Genomic DNA, 21,573 nt, shown 5'->3' with positions numbered 1-21,573 from the left:
TGCTCCCTTTGTGCCCAGCCTCCTCTCTCCCCCACCAGCACCACCTCCAGGCCATTCCCCTGCCCAGCAGGAAACCGGCCCAACCCAGGGGGAGCCAGGGCCCCAGGACATCCTGGCTCCAGATTTTTAAGAATAACAATAAAACAGCCCAGAACAAAACAGTGCAGCCTTGGAGCCAGCCCAAGCTCAAGGTTAAGAGAGATGCTAAGAAAAGCCTTTCTTGGAAAGAGCCTGGCATCTCCAGGATTGCTGGAGGAATTTCTAAGAGCTGAGCGGTGGGCAGGGGCCGGGGGTGGAGCCAGGCAGGCACAGAGGCCTGGAAGTCGCAGGCTCGGCCTTGTGCAGGGGTGTCATCTGAGGGTCGGGCGGTAGGTGTGGCCACAGATTGGGGAGGGGTCCCCAGCGTGGGCTGGGCTTATCTGAGACGTGGCTGGGGGTGGCGGAGGGCTTCTGGGTGGAGCTCAGGCTTCCTCCCGACTCCTTGTCTCCTGTCTCACCACCTCAGAAACACAGACCCCACTGCTCCCAGGATAAAGCCCTAGCTCTTAGCTTGGCACCCAAAGCCACCGTCACCTCTCCAGCCTCATCGCCCACCCCCCAGAACATGTCACTGCTGCCCAAGCGCTGTCACAGCTCCTGGCCTACGAATGCCTCGTGCCCCACACCCTCCATCTCGCATCCTCTGCTTGGCAAATCCCTCCTCGTGCCCATAGCCCTGTCTGAACGTCCCCACAGAGCCTTCTCCCATGTGAACTGTTCTCTGTTCCTGTTTCCCATGATGCACTCTCCTGCCCACAATCTCACCCACTCCATGGGGCAGGTGAGGGGTCTTGGACTCAAGAGAGGGCAAGCAACGTACCCAAGGTCACACAGCAAACCAACATCCACCTGGCTTTCAGCCTCTCGCCCTCCCCGCATAGTCTAGCCTCAGGGTCCTGCATGCTCACCACAAGGAATGGCCCTTTCGTCTGGCAGAGGCGGATGCCCACGACCAAGGGGACACACAGCATGGAAGACAGGGCCAGGCTCCAGCCCAGCCCGATGGCCCAGGTGGGGTACATGTAGACCTTGTTGTAGGTCAGGGGCATGTACTTGACGAGCGAGAAGATAAAACATCCCTGTGGAGAGATGGGGGAGTCAGGGGCGTCCTGGCATCTGGGCGGGGGGCTTCTGGGACTGAGGTGGGCCCCACCCAGTGGGCCCCTCCCATGGGGCCTCACACTTTCTCTTCTCTGCTGCATGAGGACCCTACCCGGTGCAAATCTGACCAAGTGGCTTCCCCACTCAACAGCCTTCTGTGGCTCCCCAGTGCCTTTGGGAAGCAGTCCAAACTCCGCAGCCTGGCCGGCAACGCCAGCCCTCCCCCACCCCTAACTCTCCCTCCACGTCCACACTCCAGCTACCCCAAATTCCCTCCAGCTCCTCAGTCACTTGCCACAGGGCTTAGTACAGGCTGCTCCCTCTGACTGGACCTCTCTCCCCTCAGCTTCTCCTCAGCCTGGTTCAGCTCTAACGGTCCTGCCTGACGCGCCAGGCCCCGCCCAGACTCAGTCAGGTGCCCATACTTCTCCCTCCCAGCAAGCGTGTGCTTCTAGTTGCTCTTTCAGCATCAGCTCCCCAACCAGAGTCAGCGAGGGCAGGAGGGGTGTCTGTCTTGTTTCCTGTTTCTTTAACACCTGGTGCAGTTCCAGGTACAAACAGCAGGTGCACAATAAATGCTAGCTCTCCTCCACTGCCACCCACCCGACTCCACCCCAAGTCCCAGGCCTGGCCCCAGGACAAGGGGTGGACCTGTGCGTTGCCCTGCTCACTGTCCACAGCCAGGCCCTAAGCCCACGCACACAGCCAGTGGCCCTCGGCGTCCATGAACAGTGCGGCAGGGCGGGGTGAGCTCTGAGCCCCAAGCCCTGATGAAGCGCGCCTTTCCTCCCCCCCCCCCCCGCCAGAAGAGCAGAACAGCTGGCCGGAGGGCCCAGGACTCCTCCTGCTTCCGGTCAGAATGACGGCATCTCAGAAGCTAACCCAGGTTGTCCGGGACGACCCATAAGGTGAAAATGACTTAAATCTCCACTATGTGATAACTGGGTTTGGACAGGAAGACAAATCTATCTAGAGCAGAACTGACGAGGGAAGGGAGAGCTGCAGACGCCTTCGACTGGGCACCCGCTGCACGCCTGGCCCTCCTGTTTCTGTACTGCCGTGTGGGGCTGCAGTGCAGACAGAGAGAGTGCCAGGAGGGGCTGCTCCGGGCTCCTCCAGCACTAGGAAGCTTTGCACCTGCCCATGTCACATGCATCTTCCCACTAGGGTGACTTTATCCCCCAGTCTTGGAATGCAGCCTATCTCTGATCTGTCCAACTCCTCAGGAGGGACAGAGGAAGAAACGGACGGTCACAGTGGTGAGAGCAGTTGCCCACAAACAAACGTTATGTGAGAATGAGAACGTGGGCTTTGAACCCAACTAAATTCATCTCCAACAATAAACTCGCCAATTGTTGTGGTCACTGGCTGCTGCAGCTGACTTAATTTTATGGGGAAACCGTGCCTCGGATGAAAAGGCCACAACCATATTAAATAATAACAGTCATACCCTGAGGCTGTTGGCTGCCACTCATCCCACCGCAGTCTCCTTGTTCTACAAAGGGGGACACTGGTTCCCCAAGAGCGAAGGGACTCACTTAAGGTCACAGAGTGAGTTAAGGGCAGTGTTGACTTATTCTGGTGTGGACCCCCTGTGTTTTTCAACCAGCCCTGGTACAGCTTCCTCTTTCAGAACACCTTGGCTTTCCACAGGCTGGTTCCTCTTCCAGGAATGCCCTTCCTGTTTTCTCTTCCTGACAGGCTCCTACTCATGCTTCAAAACTCATCTCAAAGTAAGCTTCTGGAGCAGCCTGCCCCTCCCTGAGGCAGAGCTGTCATTAAGCTTGTCAAGGACCAGCACTTAGCAGATGCTGAATGCAAAGTGGTTTAGCAGGTGAGCTGTCAAACCCCAGGGAATAAAGGTTCCTACCCACAGCCAGGCGGGACAGAACTCACAACACAGAGGACTGGAGTGACCACGGCCCAGCTGTACTTCATCCAGGGCCCAGGCCGATAGCCGATCATGTCCTCAATACCATCATAAAAGTTATCACTGCCTGCAAGAGACAGAGGTAGATGGTGACAAGGTGTCCAAGGCCAGCATCCACCCTGGGAATGACACAGCTGGGGAGGGCGTCCCTGGGACCTGATCCTGGTCTCTACATCCAGGTACCATACAGATCCAAGTGTGGCAGATGTTTATCTGAAATGATCTGAAATTCAGATGTAACTGGGCCCCTGGTATTTTAATGTCAAACTCAGGCAGATCTCAATCCTGGCGTGGCCAATCCAAGGCATCAGGGAGGTCAAAATGGACCATTCCCGGACCGCTGAGCAGTCAGTCATAGACAGACCCGGCGCAGTCAAGTTCTCTTTGTCACAACATACAGTCACACCTGCACCCTCGCACAGGGAGAATCTGGGGGGCTGCAATGGTGTTGTGTCGGGGAGGGGCAGCCTTGAGAGGAAAAGTCCAGGCAGAGAAGGCCCCTGTGTTTGATGGGGAATGAGTGGCCACTATAAGTCTGTGTGTCTGAAGTTTCTAAACAGAGAGGCCCAAAGGAGAGACTTGAGAAAGGGGATGCAAAACTCTGTACTCACCATATATCCAGGCAATAACAAAACATTCAAAGAATGCAACCCATAAAAGGCATACACCACTAGCTGCATAGTAGTCAAAGAGCTGAAACACATACATGCCACCCTGTGAAGAAAAGACCAGAGAAGGGTGATTTGTTATTTGATATCTAATTCTCTTAATATATAAAGAGCTGTGGCATATCAATAAGCAATATAAAACCCAAGAGAAAAATGAGCAGAGGCCAAGAGGACCAGATACATGGGTAAAAAGATGTTCAACTTCAAGTTCAATAAATTTAATTAAAAACACACACACAGAGGGGCTGGCCCGGTGGCCGAGTGGTTAAGTTCGCGCGCTCTGCTGCAGGCGGCCCAGTGTTTCGTTAGTTCGAATCCTGGGCGCGGACATGGCACTGCTCATCAGACCACGCTGAGGCAGCGTCCCACATGCCACAACTAGAAGAACCCACAACGAAGAATACACAACTATGTACCGGGGGGCTTTGGGGAGAAAAAGGAAAAAATAAAATCTTTAAAAAAAAAAAAAAAACACACACACAGAGAAAAATGAAAGCACAATAACATGTCTTCCTTAGCAAAAAAGGATGGGTTCACTGAAGCGGGCTTCCAAAGGAGGTGCTCAAAGCCACCGCAGCCGACACTGAAGACATGAGGGGTGTCAGCCACTTGGCGTGTGCACCTGTGGTCTGCCTTTGGGGGTGGGGCTCTTACAGATGCTTCAGGAAAAACATTCATTTTTCTTCTGGTAAGGAAAAGTAGTGATGTGAAACCCTTCATTGAGGTTGGGGGCAAATGTGACTCTGCTGGGGAACATGGGGAGGCGGGGGGTGCAGGAGCGAGCACCCCCAGGCCATGCTGGGCTCACCTGCTCACATCATTTAGTAACAGAATCTTTTTCTTTCCTGGCCTGCCTCTTGCTGGACGTGTGGACCCACTGCTGCCCGAGACACTCCCGCTCCCTTCCTCCCTTTGCTTCTTTCTCCCACTTCAAATGATGCTCCTCGTGGGCTCTGCCCAAGCTTCGCACAGCGCACACTCCCTGTCAGCCAGACCAGGCCTGGCACCGCCTGCAGTATCACCAGGAGGTCAGCGCTGACCCTCCCAGACGTCTCCACCCCCTCCAGGCCAGGAGGGCCACTGCACACAGTCGTGGGTGGCTGGGGCCTTGTTAACACGGATTCCACCAGAAGCACCCCTTCCCCAGCCTCCTCAGACCAGGAAGGACAGGGCGCAGTGAGTGGCCACAGTTCTGCCATGGTAACAGGAAAAAGGGGCGGGGGAGTTCGGGTCAACTGCTGGCCCCCGCCGCCCCCCCCCCCCCCCCCCCCCCGGTGTAGGCCAAGTCCCCTGGGCAGGGCAGGACCCCTGAATTGGGCGGAGCCCAGTCCTCTTGTCCAGCTGCTGCCTCTGCTAGTAGGGGGAGTGGGGAGGCGCCGTGGCCTTCAACTGCTCCAAGAAGCGTATTCAGGGCACCAAGGGCCCTGCAAGGGGAGGTCCCTCATGCCAGTGAGAGATCACCTACCTCTGTCACCATCGTCAGCCCCAGCAGGTAGCTGATGCTACATATGAAGGCGATGAAGATTTCCCGACGGAAACCCTTCCTTAGGAAGGATGGGTAAAGATCAACCAAGGACGTGATCTGTCCTTCGACTTCAACAAACTGGGGAGGAAGAGAGAGCGGTTGAGCGGCAGATGCCCAGCACCTCCCTCTGCTCAGAGAGGAGAGCCCCGATATGGGCAGAGCCAGCCTGCTGGGCTCATCCAAACGCATGACCCTGGTCTCCTGGGCTCTGCATGGTGAGCCTCCTGCACCGACAAAGCCACGGTGGTCCACGCACAGTTCACCAAGTCTCCCACACTCCTCATCTCTGCTTAGGCTGGGCCCGCCGCCAGAATGCCCTTCCCTCATCACTCGAGACTCTGCTCCAGATGACACCTCCTCTGAGACCGATGCTGACCCTCTGTCTGGCACCCCTGTTGGCACGTGTGTGCAGACATGACAACCTCCCTCCTCAGTCTCCGTCCTCTTTGAAGCCAGTGGTGCTGCCCCCTCATTTCTGGGTCTCGAGTGCCCAGCTGGGCCGGGCCCATGTGGCTGCTCAACAAACACATGACAAATGGATGGGCAACCCAGGGCAAGTTGGCCTCAGTTTCTCTACCAGATTCACTCAGTGGTTTTCAACTCTTTGGGAATTGTGGGTCCATGAGACAATTTTGCATGCGTGAGCGCACACTCCCATGGCCATGTGTGTAAGCCAAACGCAGCCCATGACTCCAGGGCTCAGGGACTCTGGGAACCTATCCCTGGGCTCCCAAAGGTGAAGAAGCTGGTTTGAAAATGTCTCTCCATAGAGAATGTTCTAGAATGCCTCTCAATCTTTCTAAATGTTTCCATCTTTGCACCCAACGATTTGTCTTGGAGATTGCTCCATATCATTACGTGGAGAGTTGCCTTGTTTGTTTACATGGCAGCATAAAACTGCATCCTGTGGATGCGTACCACCAGGGATCTAACCAGGGCCCAGTGGTGGTTTCCAGCAAGGACTCCTCCCCTACCTCTGTCTCTAGGTGCATGTGCTCACGTGTCCACAGCACAATCTAGAAGTGCAACTTTAGGGTTAAAGGGCACATAGAAGCATTTTACATTTGGGTGGCCACAGCGAAACCGCCCTGCCAACCAGCACACCCCATGAGGTCCATCTGATTCCTTCCAAGTTTTAAAGTGAAAACCTCGCGCCGTCTGTTCTTCCACCTGGGAAAGGCATGGAAGGACGTTCCCCAAAGCAATGCCTACAAGACGAATCCAACGCCCACTCCTTGGGGCCTCACGGGAGGATCATAGAATGCAGACAGGGAGCAGAGCCCTTTTGTGTGCCGAAAGGCACCGGAGAAACAACTCGTTGTTGCTCAAAATTCAGGGAAAAGATGACCAAGAGGCTCTGGGAAGGGCCCAGAGAGTAGAGGCTGCCGTTCTGACCTCTGATTGATGCATCAGCCAAAGGTGTTTTGAACCCGAATTGCCTCTGAGTTACAGCAAACCTGCAGTTCAAGCGCTAAGCTGTCAAAGGAGCCACCAGCAAAGGCTCTTTCCTTTCGTGAGGTGGGAAATCAAAGACAGGAAGACACAGCATCACTGAGGGTCGGGGCCAAGACCGGCACAGGCCCCTCATTTCCCAGATACCCCTCCCCCCACACCGCCAGCCTCTCCAGACCTCCCTCACTTAACAGCTATGTGACCCTGATCTCTCTGAGCCTCAGTTTCCTGCCCTGTAAAATGGGAGGATCCTCCCTACTCGGCAGGGATGCTGCGACAGATCTGATATCCTGAGAGTAAACTGGCAATTGGATGGTCACTGTTAACCCGTGTCAGGGGACGGGATGGCTGAGGTCCTGGCTGAGGGGGCAGGGGGGCCTCCAGCTCTCTTCTCCTCATGCTGTTTGTTCACAAATTGCTTCCCCCTCAGGCAGGCCAGCTCTCCACAGGCACCTGCCTCCATGTGGCTGATGCCCCCGCTCCAGCTCACCAGGACACACACACACTGTGCTCCCCACAAATGTGGGGAGCCGGGGAACATTTCCTCTAGCGAGCAAGGGCCCGCTCCGTCAGCGGGGGGCCTTTGCCTGAGGCCGGCTGTGGATCTCTGCGCTTCCACAGGAGGAAGCTATTTTGGGGGAACTCAAAGGTAAGGCCAGGGGAGACAAAGCAGCAGGTCTGGGAACAGGCAGCCCCAAGGTCCGGGAACGGCTCCACCCCTCTGCGGAGCCCCTGCTCTGGAAGCCTCTGTTTGCTGGGCTCCAGAGGGCAACAGTTGTAACCGGCATTGGGACACTGTGCGGATCGAGGAGTTAATGAGTCAAAGAGCCAGGCTGGGGAGAGGAGAGAAGGGGAGTTAGTGTTTCATGGGGACAGAGTTTCAGTCTGGGAAGATATGAAAGTTCTGGAGATGGATGGTGGCGATGGTTGCACAGAAATGTGGTTGTACTAATGCCACTGAACTGCATGCTTAAAAATGGTTAAGGTGGCCAATTTCATGTTTCTAGTATTTACCACACATGTGCACACGAGAAGCCTGGCGTGCAGCCTGGCCCACGTGGACACCTCGCATGGCAACGCTCTGACCCTACCACAGCGCTGCTGATGTGTGAGGCGGTCACTGGCAACAGCAAGCCCTTCCCCCACGACCCCAAGGTCACATAGCACATAGATGCCAGGGAGGGATCCCAACCTATGCCTCACGAGACACCATGCTCCGCTCCCGGGTTTGAGGCCCACCCATGCCCCTCACTGGCTTATCAGTGAGCAGGTTGTTTAAGGGCTCTGAGCCGGGAGCTCCACGCTCTGAAGGGGGAGGGCCCGGCTCCCCTGCGGCCGGCTCAGAGAGGGAGAGCTCGCTGGGGTTCCTCACGCCCAGCGGCCAGCAGGGGCCTAGCTCAGAGGTGCACATCCTCAGCGGGCCCCACCTGCCTCCTGGGGAGAAAATCTAATGAAGAACGACATTTCTGCAGCTGCAGAGGCCCGTGGTGGGCCCATGGAGATGTCATCTTCGTCATTTATTAAGCTCTCTCTGTTTTTGATTTTCACCACCACTTAGAGCTCTGGGAGAAGCTGTAGAAGCCGTGTGCTTGGGCCTCATGGGCCCAGCTCAGTAACTAGGAATGACTGATGGAGTCTTGCTATCCACACGGTTCAGGCCCATCAACAAGGCCCAGGATTTTGTTTTCAGTTTCCCAAATGTTTGTATTCTGCTTTCTCTGCTAACCCTGGCCCCCTTTCTGCCAAATCCTTCGCTCTGTTCTTACCTTACTAAGGGGACGCTTCTTCTCCTCTGCCTGACTTTCCAAGACTTTCCTCCCACCTGATTCTGACTCCCTGGGGACCCACTCGGGGCCCTGAAACCCTAAGGGCTCTAAGGCTGCTGCCCGTGGGTCAGGGGGTGAAGCCCTTGCCTGAGCTGGCTGCAGGCCCCACCTCACACAGGGTCTCAGCTGACCAAAGACTCCAGGAGGCAGCCAGGCCCCCAGCCCAGGTGAGGCTGCAAAACGCCGGCTTTGTAGTGACCAGCCTCAGATGGTGGCCCCTGGGTGGCACAACCTGCAGGGCTTGAACTGGCCTGGGCACACAGCCAGCGTGCCCTGCACACAGAGCTCCCCACTTCTGGAGTCGTGCCTGTACCTGAAGCTGCTGTCTGGAGGAGGCCCAGAGACAACACACGTATCTCCAGGGAAAGGCATCCCAGGAGCTCTCGCTGACCGTCCCCGGAACCCCACTGACCGCTCCACAGCGGGCACTGTGCCTGGTGCTTCCCTCAAGGCAATGCAAGTGTAAGCATACCCATTTACAAGATGAGGAAACCGAAGCTCAGAGTAGGAGGAAACATGCCCAATGTCACACAGCAGCAGAGGGCTTAGAACCGTGTTACTCCAAAGCCAGACACAGCCCCTGCCAGCTCTCACTGGAGCTCTGGGGCTGATGTCCACTACTTGCCGCCCCAGGCCTTTCTCATTCCCGGGGTCCTCCAGGAATGCTCGCTGGCCAAAGCTGCTGCAAGTCTAATGTGCGGGTGGGGAGGGGCCTGACCGCCTGACCACCTCATGCAGCACAGAGGAGGGGCTTTTCCAGAACCGGGCTCGCCGCGGGCAGTCTCACTCTAGGGCCGTCCCTCCACCTCTACATACCTGGCTGTCCAGCCCAAGCAGGAGCAGCATGATAAAGAAGAGAATGGACCAAAACGTGGGCAGCGGCATCATGGTCACAGCTTTAGGGTAGGCGATGAAGGCCAGGCCAGGACCTGAAGGGAAGAGGAAGGGGGAGGGGCAGAGGGGAGACACATCAGCGACCGAGCTGCCCGGGTGAGCACGGAGCTCACACAAGACACTCGGGTCTGAGGCGGGTCTCCCAAACCCAAAAGGCAGGGAGGAGCCAGGTCTGAATTCTTGCCTGGGGGAAGACACCAGCCCCTCTCACATTTGGGTGGGGCGCACCCGGGCTCAGGCGGGGCCGTGTTAGCATCTGTCTCCTACACTCAGCCCAAGTGGCCCCCTCACACACCAGAATCCGGCCGGACACTGGGTATCCGGGTAGAAGACGGGACTGAGCGTGGACTCAGTCTGCCCACTTGGAGAGGGAGGGTCTCCCCCAAAACAAGAGCCAACGATGCCAACGTTTGCTAGAAGGAAGCCAAGGGGGAAAACTCTGGTTATCTGACGACTAAAGCCTGTTTGCAAACACAAGGTTTCTACCTAAACACTGTAGGAGCGGGAGACAAGAGAACACAGAAGCCGGCCCCGCAGGGGCACGTCTGCAGGGGCGCATCTGAGATCCCTGAACAGCATCGGAGGCGTGCGTGCGCGAGACCCCAGACCTGGGAGACCCGGGCCTCCCTTCCAGCCCTCATTCCGCCACCTCCTACGCACAGCACCACATGCCCTCACAGGGCCTCAGTTTCCCCGCCTGAGAACAGAGGGACAGGTAACGGGAAACGGCTCCCAAGGAGCCTTCTCGTGTTCAGGTTCCCAGACGCAGATGCCTTTTCCCCAGAAAAGGGCTGCTGGCTTCCTCAGAGGGGCCTCTGCCGGGATCTGGAGGCAGGTTGGGGAGACAGGAGCCCGTCAGCTCAGGGGGCACCTTTCTGACTGGAAACATTCCAGGGCCTCAGAGAAACGTCCCCTCCTGTCTGCAGCCGGCCTGAGAGAAGACGCCGGGGAGAACTGAGCTGTGACCGAGACCGGTGGGTCCAGGAGGCGGCAGGAGCAGCAAAAACAGGGATGCCTAAGGGGCCTGGGCTGAGAACATACAGTAAAATCCACGACTGAAACAAAAGAGGTCAAGAAATGTGAAACAGAAAGGGCTGGAGGGCTGGGTATGTAAAACAGATATCAGAAACAAAATGAGCGGTTTAAGAATTTAAAAAACTTGGAAATAAAGTGGAGCCAGAAAGTACATCGTACAGCGTTAACCACAAATGTGGCGGGCGAGGCAAGTCCTGGAACCGCCCAGCGTCCACTCGGCCTGAGGAAAACCCGACGGTGACGGAGTGTCCTCGGGCGGCGATGCAAGAAAACCCCACGAGAAGTGGTGGGGGGTGCTCGTACCCACCCCAGAGTCCAGGTTGCGGCCTTTCCACCTCGACTGGGGCCCCTGGTGCCCCCACATCAGCTCTGGCCCTGACTGGTCAACGTCACCGCGCGAGGGATCAGGTCCAGCCGACTGCGAGACAGATGTGAACCGGGCCCCCACCTCCACCCCCAGCCCCACCCTCGAGGAGGTTCTCAACGCACCCATTTCTGTATTTCAGTTTTGCCTTCTCCAGCCAGCCACCGGGAGAGGGCCCCAGCGTCCTTCTCTACAAGCGCACAGGGCATCAGAGGGAGAAGTCCACGTGGAACACGGCGGCCGCCAGCACCCCCGCCTGCCTCTCCCAGCAGAGGATGAGCGCCACCCCACTCTCCTGCGGCTAAGTAATTACCTTGTTCAAAGATAATTACTTTGCTTAGTACGGTGCTTATTAAAAGCTTATTCAAGAAATAATCACCCTTGACGTGTGGGCTCTTCAGACATCACGTGGGGAATCAAGGACAAGGGCTTGGACGGGATGGGAGGGAGGAAGGAACTTAGGTCGACGACACACAGGTACAAAGTCCACAGAGGAAAGTCTGTTTCATATACTGATACGCATCTCCCCGCCCAGGCTCCCTCCACACTCCTGCAGCTCCCCATCCTTCAGAACTGGTTTGCGAGCTGCCAACTGGGAAAAGCTGCAAAGGAGGCGTGAACCGTCTCCTCCTCACGCTAACTGCCAAACTGCCAAGTAGGCGGGGACATTCCTGGAGTTACTTGTGTCCTCAGTCCCTCAGCCTTCTGGGGCTCTCAGGGAAGGAAAACTATGTCCAAGGTCCGATCTGGGACCAGGGGCAGTGGAGAGAGGTGTGGGGCCGAGGCGTGGACTCGCTGAGCTCGTCTTGCAGCGGGTATGAGGATGGGAAGCGAGGAGGAAGGCGGGCCCAGGGGCCTGAGAGGTCAGAGGAGCCCAGACGGAAGGGCCAGAGGTCGTCACATACATCCAGGGTAGAGTGGGGAGGCCGGAGGGGAGACATGCTCACGTCTGAGGGGACTGCCAGCATGTTGGGGTGCCCTGTCCAGGAGACCCCAGCTCTGACCCTGACCAGCCCGAGCAAGGCCCTTGCTCTCAAGTCGCTGGTCTCCTCACCTGAATGCACAAGGCTGAGGCAGCCCTGACCCCCAGCGCTGGGGTTCTGTGGCTGGGGAACCAGGACACTGCCCCTTGTACCCAACAAGGGCAAAGGCAACGCCATGGTGGGGACGCCGGCTCTGCGTGGCCCTGGTCTGTGGTGGTCCCTGGAGTTAGGACCCTCTACTCTCTTCTGGTCCTGAGAGGAGCCTCAGCCCAGGACCCTCACCTGCCTCCGGGAGGCCCCGGAGAGGTCGTGAGAAATCAGGAGATCAGGCAGGGTGGGGGCAGCACGGCCGGTGTGTAAAGTAACAAAACCTTCCAAGCAACTGACGACCCCCCTCCGAGTGAACTGGGCAGCAGGGGAGAAGGCAGGGGAGCCAGCAGGGGGCTGGGGGTCCTGGGACCCTAAGGCACTCTCTCCCATGACTAGGCCACCTGCAGGTCCAGGACTCAGAGCATCCAGGGGCGAGTCCTAGAATTTAGGCAGCCGAGATGCTGTGATTCTGAAGCTCTAGGATTCCAGCAACTGAAGACCTCGTAATTGTCAGGTTCCAGGATCACCTTTCTGGGGCCCCAGGACCCCAGCCTCAGATCCCAGGCTTTGCAGAGTCTGTGATTCTGGACTCTCTTCTCCATTTCCAGGTGTCCCAGGGAGGAAGCTCCCCACCAACAGGGCCTACACCCCGAGGGGGTGACAGTGTCCCCACACCTACCCCAGCATCGAATCTGTCACCGACCCAGAGGATGACCTGCCATGCTCACTGTCTCTCCCTGACGCGGTGGGGGCTTATGGTGGTGGCTGACACAGGCTACAAACTCAGTAAATCAATGGATGAACGGGTTCGCTTAGAGGGAGTGCGCTGGGAGCAAAGTGCAAAATACAGAAACCAAAGCTGCGAAGCTGGTGATGGAACGCCAACGAGTGGCCGACTTTGGCCTCAGTTAGGAAAGTGGCTTCTGTTGCTGAAACCAGGAGTTTGCTGGGGAAGGAGGGGGAGGGGGGAAGACCACAGGAAAGTAGCTAAATATTCCCCAACTTAACCAGCCCCCACGTTCCTGCCGCCCCTTGGGCCAAATTGCAATGAAAGTGCTTAAAATTTAGCTTTTGTACTCTCTGGTACTTGGGGGACATCTTGGTGGGGGGGTCCATTTCAGAAACCAGGCTCGCCCCCCCCCCAAAGCCCCCTGGGGTCTGGCTTCATGCCTGCAGTACTCGGCTTACACACTAGGTGGCAGTGCCCACCACCACTGCCACCAATACCACCATACCTGACTCAGCCACATCAGCAATGTCCACCCCTTGCTCTTGTGCCATGAAGCCCAGGATGGAAAAAATTGCGAAGCCAGACACAAAACTGGTACCACTGTTGAGGCATCCCAGCAGCATACAGTCCCTAAGTCACACACGTCAGGGAGCAAGTTAATTCACAACGCGAGGAAGCCACGCTCCCTACTTCTCTTTAAACGTCATCAGCATTTCCAAGCTCCACCAGGCCCGCCGGCGCGACACTTGCCTGTACGAGTTGTACTTGTACTTGTTGTAGCTCCCCAGCGAGGTCATGGCCCCCAAGCAGATGGCATAGGAGAAGAATATTTGGGTCCCAGCATCGATCCATACCTACGGGGGTGTGGGGGGCAAGGAGAGAGAGAAGGGGCTGTTAGAGCCGGCTTCCTGGAGGAGGCGGCGTGGGTCCTGCCACCTGGCCACGCAGGACTGCACCTCAAAGTGTGCAGACTCTCGAATGCACTTGGAGCGTCTGTGCTGGAATCCAAGGTGCCTTTCCAGTGCTATTTTGTGGGTTCAAAGAGTAAAGATTTAGCCCAGTGCCAGATACACGGTGACCTGTAAGTCAAGGCTGCTACCATTACTGTGATATTGTCCTGGGACCCCTGAGTTGGAATGGGGAAGAATTCCCTCACGGGTTATGAGGGTAAAGCCGCTCTCCAGAACCTTCATCAGGCAGGTCCTGATGGCCACAGAGCTGCCTTCCCAGCTGTCCCTTGATGCTGGCCAAGCCCCCGCACATCCAAGGACAGTGCTGAAGGAAACCTGAAGCAGCACAGGCCCCTGGAGGCAACTGGAGGCTGGGGACCAAAGGTCCTTAAACGGACCAGTGCATCTCCCAGGGTTTTGTCCAACCCCCTCCACTCACGCGGCTGGGGGCCAGGAGGTGGACACTCGGAATCTGCCCGTCAACCTTCCAAGAGGCCACCACCTCTGAATTCCGTCCTCGGCCAGGAAGCCAGCAGCTCTCCCAGCCGACTCTTCCCCTCCCTCAGTCAGCCCGGCGGCCGCTGAGGGCAGAGGCGGGGTCGGAGGAGGAGACTAGCTCTTGAAGACTTCGCTTACCTGGCTCAGCGCCTAAACGAGACTATAACTGGCAGCTCTCAGGAGTGCTCGACATGAAAAGGGCCACACACAGCTGGAAAGGCCCCCGAGCGCAGCGAACGACCCGCCACAGCCCAGCAGAAAAGGAGCAGGGGCTGATGGCCCAGCTAGATCTGCACACGGAGGAGCCACAGAAACTGTGCTGCCTGCTTAGCTTCCCCCACACCCTGCCCTGCCCGCCTGGTGGGAGGGAGGACGGGCGGCCCCGCGGTACCTGTGGGTCCTCAAGGCGGCTGATGTCAGGGTACAGGTAGAACTTGATGCCTGCGCCTGCGCCGGGCAGCGTCAGTCCCCGGATGAGCAGCACCAGGAGCATGGCGAACGGGAAAGTGGCCGTGAAGTAGACAACCTGCGGGGGATGACAGGGATTCAGGGGGGCCTGTGGCAACACCTGCCGCTGTTGGATTCAAGCATCTTCTCCAAGGCAGGGGTTCTGGAGCCTAGCTTGCTGTTTCACTTGCTGTGTGACCTTGGGCACAATGCTTAACTCCTTGCCTGTTGCCTCATGTGTAAAATGGAGATAGGAGTACCAGAAGGCCCTCATGAGGGGGTGAGGTGAGGAGACGATGCTTGTGACACTGTCACAACAGCGCCTGGCACTTGGTGTTCAAGGCACGGGGCCTGTTGTTGACATAGTGACTTTGCAGGAAGCTCATGGGAACTCCTGGGAAGGAAACGAGGCCTCTCAAAATCCCTCAGCCAGGACGGGGAAGGCCGTTCACTTCCTTGGGGCTGTGGGAGGCCCACAGCCTTCCCTGAGTCACATAGCACATCCCAGACAGGCCAAGGTCAACGAGAGGTGGGGACCAGCGACAACCCAGGCTGGGCCCTTCCATTCCCAAGGGCCTGCCCCACTTTCTCTCCTTCCCTAGTCCTGAGAGCACTGGTCTCCAAACACGGTTCTCCGGGATGGGTTTTCCTGTCTTATTCTTTAACACGAGAAGTTTCCAGGCAAGGTTCGCCCCTGCGAGGAGCTCGAGGGGCCTGGCTGAACGGACGGCGATGTCCTGCCGTCTCCAGCAGGCACAGCCGAGCAGGGACTCCCCAGCCACAAGCCCACCTCATGCTCACCACACCTAAAATCAGTGCGCGGGCCGCCCTGTCGACAGAGGAGGCCTGAGGCGCAGCGGGGTTTGAGGACACACCCAGGTCCCCTACAGAGCCCTGGAGGGGTGACCACCTCACTCTGAGCCAAGGCGCGGGGTGTCCTCATGCTCCCAGTACAGAACGCGCAGGACGTGCAGAACACTCATGGTGGCAGCCTGAAATGCTGAGACAGGCTCGCAGCACCCAGGGGACCAGGGAGGAACCGCTACACGGGCAACGCGCCCATTTACAGGCAAGGACACCGAGACCCAGAGAGCAGGGTGATGTGTCCACGTGCAGGGGGGCAGTGCAGGTAGGTAACACACACTGACGGGGGTGACGGAGCCCCGGACCTCGCCTGGCTGGCCTAGGAGCCATCGCCGGAACAGAATTCTCGGGTAGCCACCATCCCTTTGAGTAGAAACAGCTAGAAAGGGGCTTTGGAAACAGGCAAGAAAGCTCTCAGGGCCTGCCTGGCTCAGCTGCCCTCAGTCAATACCACCAACCAGCATTTATTGAGTGCTTACTGTGTGCCTGGCGCCATTCCGAGGTCTGCACTTCTATACTCACTTGGTTCTGCCCTAGCCCTTCGAGGTAGGTTTTATTACCATCCTCATTTTGAAGGCAAGGAAGCCGAGGCCTAGAGACAGCCCATTGCTTTCCCAGGGTCACACAGCAGAGGCACGCCCGGAGCCTGTCTCCAGGTGACAAGAGCAGGGCGCTAACAGGCCTGCACTGTGGGCAGTTTATTCAGTCCTCCCACAACCCGAGGGAGGGGAGTCGGGTCAGAATTCCAGCTCCATGATTGGCTCTCTGTGAAACCTTGGGCAAGTTACTGCCCCTCTCTGGGCTTCACTCCCCCGACCTGTGAAGGGGGGTCCTGGAGCCCGATGAGCTCTGAGGCTCTCTCCAGCTCTGCCACCCCTGGGAGACAGGGTGGAGTGGCCAAGAGGGTCAGCTGAGGGACTGGGGCTCATATCCAGCCTCTGCCACCTCCCAGGACACCCTTCTTCCTTCTGGGCCTCAGTTTCCACAGCCAATCTTATTTCCTCCTCCCGAGGCTGAGAACCTCACAATTTCCCAAGGACAATAAGTTAGACAACGTGGTGGGTGGGGGCAGTTCAGGAAGCCAGAGAAGGGGTGAAAGAAGAAAGCCAGCGAGCCCCCAGGCTGCTCCTCCCTTCCTGCAGACAGGCCCCCCCAGGTTCCCACCTCTGGGCCCTGCCATGAGCCACGCCCGGGCTGGCGAACAATAGCTGCTGACAGCAGGCCGGCCCCAGAGAGCAGCCACTTCAAAGCTGCTGGGCCCCACTGGGCGGGCAAGCGGACTGTGGCCAGAGGGCTTTGTGTCAGGGACACAGGACACCACCCAGGGATGGGGGTGGCGTCCCTTGTTTCCACATATTTAATTTACTTAACAAATAGTTATGTGGCCCTTCCCATGTGCCAGGCACTATGCTGAGAGCTGTACGCGCATTAATCCATCTAATCCTCACAGCAACTTTGAGGGGTAGGGATCATTATTAACTACATCTTCTAGACAAGGAAACTGAGGCCCAGAGAGGTGACGCACCTGCTAGGATCACAGAGCTAGGAGGTGGCAGAGGTGGGATCTGATCTAGGCCAGCTGGCTCCAGGGTCCCGTGTCTTTTGTGTGTTACGTCGTTCCTCTTCAAATCCAGAGTAGGACGGCCCCACCTGGTCCCACCACCTCAGCCACCTTTGGAAAGCTGCCCTTGTTTTGCTGAATTTGCCACTCTAAGGACAAGCCCCTGAGAGCCATTCTCTCAACTTTCCTATGACTCCCCCGGGATCCTCGCAGGAGAGGCTGGTGCCAGCCGCCGCCGTGGGCCTCTGGCAATGGCCCCGAAGGCCTCGCCACAGGATGTGGTATTTTTCCACTCTTGCTGGTGAACCTCCGTGGCTCCTCTGAGCCCTCGACCCAAAAGCCCTGTGGTCTGAATGCCCTGGAAACTCACTGTCCCTCATTCCCTAGGGACAGTGGGGAGAGGGTGGCCTGCAAGGGGGGAGAGACTGGGCTGGTTTTCTGCAGCCCCGAGCTTCCTTCGGGGGTGAGAGCCTGGGCAGCAGGGGTCACTCATCCCAGAGACGGAGGCTCTGAGATGTGGGGCCACGGGTCTGTGCCCAATACCTGGGCAGGCCCCGGGGTCCTCACAGCACTCCTGCATGAGTGGGGGCCTTGCTGACTCATTTCACACAAGGGGAAACTGAGGCTCAGAGAGGGAAAGAGACCTGCCCAAAGTCACACAGCTTGAGGGATAGAGCTGAGATCCAAACCAAGTCTGGCTCTGACTGCCCCTCTGCTTTGTGTCTGAGATGGGACGAAAGGAGCTGCCCGGAGGCTGGTGGCGGGAGGCACAGCCTCAGGATGTGGCTGTGCCCATCCAGGACTGTGCTCCCTTTGGGTCCTCAGGGCTGTCCTTCCTGTGTGAGGGTCTGGACTTCCATCACCTTCCTGGACCTCATATGCTGTGAGAGCAGGGACTTGCGGGCCTCGTGCCCCACTGAGAACAGTGCTTGGCAGGCTCGTGCTACGCAGTGTCGCAGCCTTTATCACTCTGTTTTGAATGAGTTAAGCCGCAGCACATTCTGGGCCAAGTTTCAGATCCTTGGAGGGCTGAAAATTACAGAAAAGGGAACTGAGATTCAGAGAGGCTAAGTGACTTGCACTCGGGTCCTGAGGTCCTGAGCCCCTCCACCCACTCCCGCTGAACCAGTGTGGCCAGGAGGCGGCTCAGCCCCCAGGGGGCCGTGCGCCTGGTCTACGGCCAGGGCTGGAAGCCACCGTCGGCTGCGGCTCGGCGCTCGAGGAAGTCCGCAGAGCCGTGTTTGTCTTGGCTTCTCGGGGCTGGCCCAGGCCCGGCTATTGTTCTGGGAACCACGCCTGCCCCTCAGGGGCCTGGAGCCGCCCGCCCGAGGAGGCGGTTGTCTCTAGGGGTGGGGTAGGAGGACTCCTGGAGAGTCACGTCTTCACAGTCGTGGCCTCGCACCCTCTACTGGCTTTCACTCTCTTCCCCTGACCCCTCCATGGTGTCTCAGTGTTGCTCACTGTCCCTGGTAGACATCAGCTTCCTCCATCAGACTGGGGGCTCCGCGAGGGTCTGGCCCCACACACCTCAGGGCCTTTGCACCAGCAGTTCTCCCCCCTCCAGATGTCCACATGGCTCAGCCCGTCACTTCCTTCAGATCTCTGCCCCGAAGCCCCCTTCTCCGTGGGCCTTGCCGGGCCCCCCTATTTAAAACCGCACCCCAGCACTCCCTGTGCCTTCACCCGTTACTCTCTCCCATGGCTCTGTACATTCTACATTCACCTTGCTGCAACCAACAAATCAGTCAGCCCCTGGACACAGGGAGCTTTGTCTGCTCTATGGACCCCTGCACGTCCCCCGGCCCATCCTGCAGCAGCAGCACCCGGCAGACAGGAGCGGCCCAGAACACAGGAGTGCACAGGTCCACGCCCAGGGTTCCGGCGCAGCTCCGATGCGCTCCAGAGCAGCATCCTACTGGCCGCGCCTCCACATGGGGACTGGGCGCAGAGGGAGGGGGGCCTGGCGCCTGCTGCACGCTTGTGCCAGGCACTGCAGGGGGCCCAGCCCACCGGGTTGTAAGCCTCACCAGGACCGTTTTCTAGATGAGGAAACTGAGGCTCAGAGGCAAGGGAGTGACCTTGGACAAGTCACTTAACCTCTCCCAGCTCGGTGCCCTCACCGCCTAAGGAAAGGCAATGAACGGGTTTGCTCACTGACAAGCTGGAGGGGAAAGGCGACCACACAGGCGGACGAGGGCTCCCTCCTCCCGCCTGCCCCGGGATGACGTGAGGTGGGCGTGCGTGTGGAGGCTTCCGAAGCCTGGCCTGCTTCCTTTCCGTACTGGGTTTTAGGATTGTAGGCAGAGGGCATGGGGGGTGGGTGCAGGCCCCCACTCTGGGATGGTTCCCACTCTGCCTCCACAACCCTGGGGTCCCAGACCTGGCCGAGCAGGTGCCTGGAGTGACTGCTGGGACCTGTTCAGATCCACGATTTCGCCTAAGCGGGCCTGCCTCTTGGGAGAACACAGCCCTTCATTTTATAGTCAATTATGTGGTCAGTGCTGCAAAGGCTCCTCTTCGGAACGATTCCACCCACTGCCCATCGCTGGACCTCAAATGCCAGCTTCACATAATCTTTTGAGCCTTGTGGGCTTTTTGATCTTACAGAGCTTTCCCCCTACAGAGATGGAATGACAGGAGGCAATGACAGACAGGGGAACCTGGCTTAGTGCCTTGGGGTCAGGCTCACACCCCTGGTCAGACCCCTCTGCACGGACCTGTGTCATCAGAATGACCACGACACCAGCCAGTGTCAGTTATCGGGTAAATGTTCGGCTCTGTTAGATAATATGTTAGTTATAGGCTAATATTTTCATTATTACCAATATGTCAGTTATACCTAAAACTTTAATTATAAGCTAACATTTTAATTATCAGCCACCACCTTTGTTAATAGCTAACATCTAAGTCTTTGTGTAACATATTAATCAGAGCAAATACTTCAGCTACGGCTAACACTTTGGTTAACAACTAACATCTTGGTTATCAGCGAACAACTTCCTCCATGGCAGCTTTCCTCAATAACCAACACCTTAGTCACCAGCCGATGCTAGCTGTAAGATAATTCCGTTAACCTGGCGTAGTCTGCGCTTCCCAAGCCTCACCGTGCACTGGACTCTCTGTTCAGTGCGATTCTGATTCTGCAGTCTGGGCGGCCCACGGGTCTGCACGTCTAAGGAGCTCCCAGGGGACGCTCAGGCTGCAGGTCAGGGGCACTCGGCAGCTGGTAATTAACAACAACTTGCTGGTTCACCTTGTTACCAGCTACCTTGTCAGTTCCAACTCCCATGTCAGGCATCTGCTAGCATCTTCACTGTGGCCACCTCCTTGATATTTGGGAACCTGTGGCTCGTGGGAGCCTGTGCAGGCTCCAGAGGGTTGGCTGTTCAATTTTCAGGAATTTTGTGAACTGGTTGTTAAACTATCAGTAACCTCAAGTCAGACATGGTGGGAGTATCTGGACCATGAAAAGGGCAAATGCTACAAACCAGGGTTTTATTTTCTTTCACAGGACTGGACTGCCAGCGCACTCTCCCTCCCAGGCTGGAGCTGGTTTCCAGCAGGAAGGCCTGTGGGGTGGGAGAGTCCCCAAGAAGCCGGGGAGGGGCAGAGCACAACTCACTTTCCCCGTGGACTTGACGCCCTTCCAGATGCAGAAGAAACAGATCAGCCAGACGAAGAGAAGACAGAGAGCAAGGTCCCACTTCAGAGAGCCCGGGTCGTCAATTCCAGAGGACAAGCTGAGCACGTTGCGCCTTCAAGCAAACAGAGCCACAAGTCAGTGGGGGCCCCACCCCGGGCAGGGAGAGCTGAGGCTGGGACTCAGGCTGGGGGGCGAGCCCTGGCTCAGGTGCGCACAAGTCACCTTGCCTCTCCCAGCCCCACAACCCCCGTTGGTCTCGGGAAATAGTTAACACTCGTGTCACAGAGTTGTGGGGAAACCAAGAAGGACTCGGACTCCTAAGTCCCTGGGTGAACCTGGGTCCACCCAGCCTGGCCTTGGGCAAGCCTCAGTTTCTTCATCTGTAAAATGGGTACTGATTCCCAGGTGATGGATTCTTAGCAGACCCTCCAGCATCCAGTGTGGGCCAAACACCGGTTCAAACTCAGCTCCACCCCGTAGCCACAGACTCTGGGCTTGTCACCCAGCCTCCCGGACCTCAGCCTCCCCATCTATGACATGAGAATAACTATCCTCCCTCAGTGTTCTCTGTCCCATCTCTTATTTTATCCACCTGTTTCTGGTCTGGACTTCTCACTAAAGCGTAAGCCTCAGGGGGCACAGCGGCTGCTCTGGCTGTGGCTGTGGAACGCCCGCTCACCTCTTTACAGGGGTGCGCTGGGGAGAAAACTCCCACGAAGCACAGGGTCTGGGCTGAAGCCCACACTCTGTGGGCCTCAGCAGTTGTCCCCGCCACAGTGCTGACACAGCAGAGCAGCTCCTGGCACCTAAGCAGGGCTGGTTTCGTCCTCCCGCCCCGCCAGAGTCGCGAAGGGCAGATGCAGTGAAGGACAGTCAGGGGGACCAGCCACCTGCCCTGCACCACCTGGCAGAGCCTGGACCCTGCTGACCAGAGGAAGATCCACCTCCTCACAGACACGTCCCTGAGGGGCAG

At 57.5% G+C, this 21,573-nt stretch overlaps 1 protein-coding gene across 4 annotated transcripts in view; it reads right to left on the bottom strand.

Moving 5' to 3' along the window:
- Window positions 1-21,573, bottom strand: part of SLC6A6 (solute carrier family 6 member 6) — a 79,681-nt gene that overhangs the window by 6,211 nt on the left and 51,897 nt on the right. For all 4 annotated transcript variants that reach the window (XM_044755458.2, XM_070493411.1, XM_070493412.1 and 1 more), the window contains exons 5-13: window positions 20,580-20,712; window positions 14,477-14,611; window positions 13,388-13,491; window positions 13,143-13,267; window positions 9,358-9,470; window positions 5,204-5,341; window positions 3,682-3,784; window positions 3,037-3,137; window positions 948-1,118 (exon numbers count right to left, since the gene is read on the bottom strand). In XM_044755458.2, the coding sequence (XP_044611393.1) occupies window positions 948-1,118; window positions 3,037-3,137; window positions 3,682-3,784; window positions 5,204-5,341; window positions 9,358-9,470; window positions 13,143-13,267; window positions 13,388-13,491; window positions 14,477-14,611; window positions 20,580-20,712 (1,123 nt within the window). The remainder of the gene's footprint in view (window positions 1-947; window positions 1,119-3,036; window positions 3,138-3,681; window positions 3,785-5,203; window positions 5,342-9,357; window positions 9,471-13,142; window positions 13,268-13,387; window positions 13,492-14,476; window positions 14,612-20,579; window positions 20,713-21,573) is intronic.

This window comes from Equus asinus, chromosome 21, assembly GCF_041296235.1.
Source record: "Equus asinus isolate D_3611 breed Donkey chromosome 21, EquAss-T2T_v2, whole genome shotgun sequence".
In the NCBI taxonomy this organism is placed as follows: domain Eukaryota; kingdom Metazoa; phylum Chordata; class Mammalia; order Perissodactyla; family Equidae; genus Equus; species Equus asinus.
This window is presented reverse-complemented; position numbering and strand designations above follow the sequence as displayed.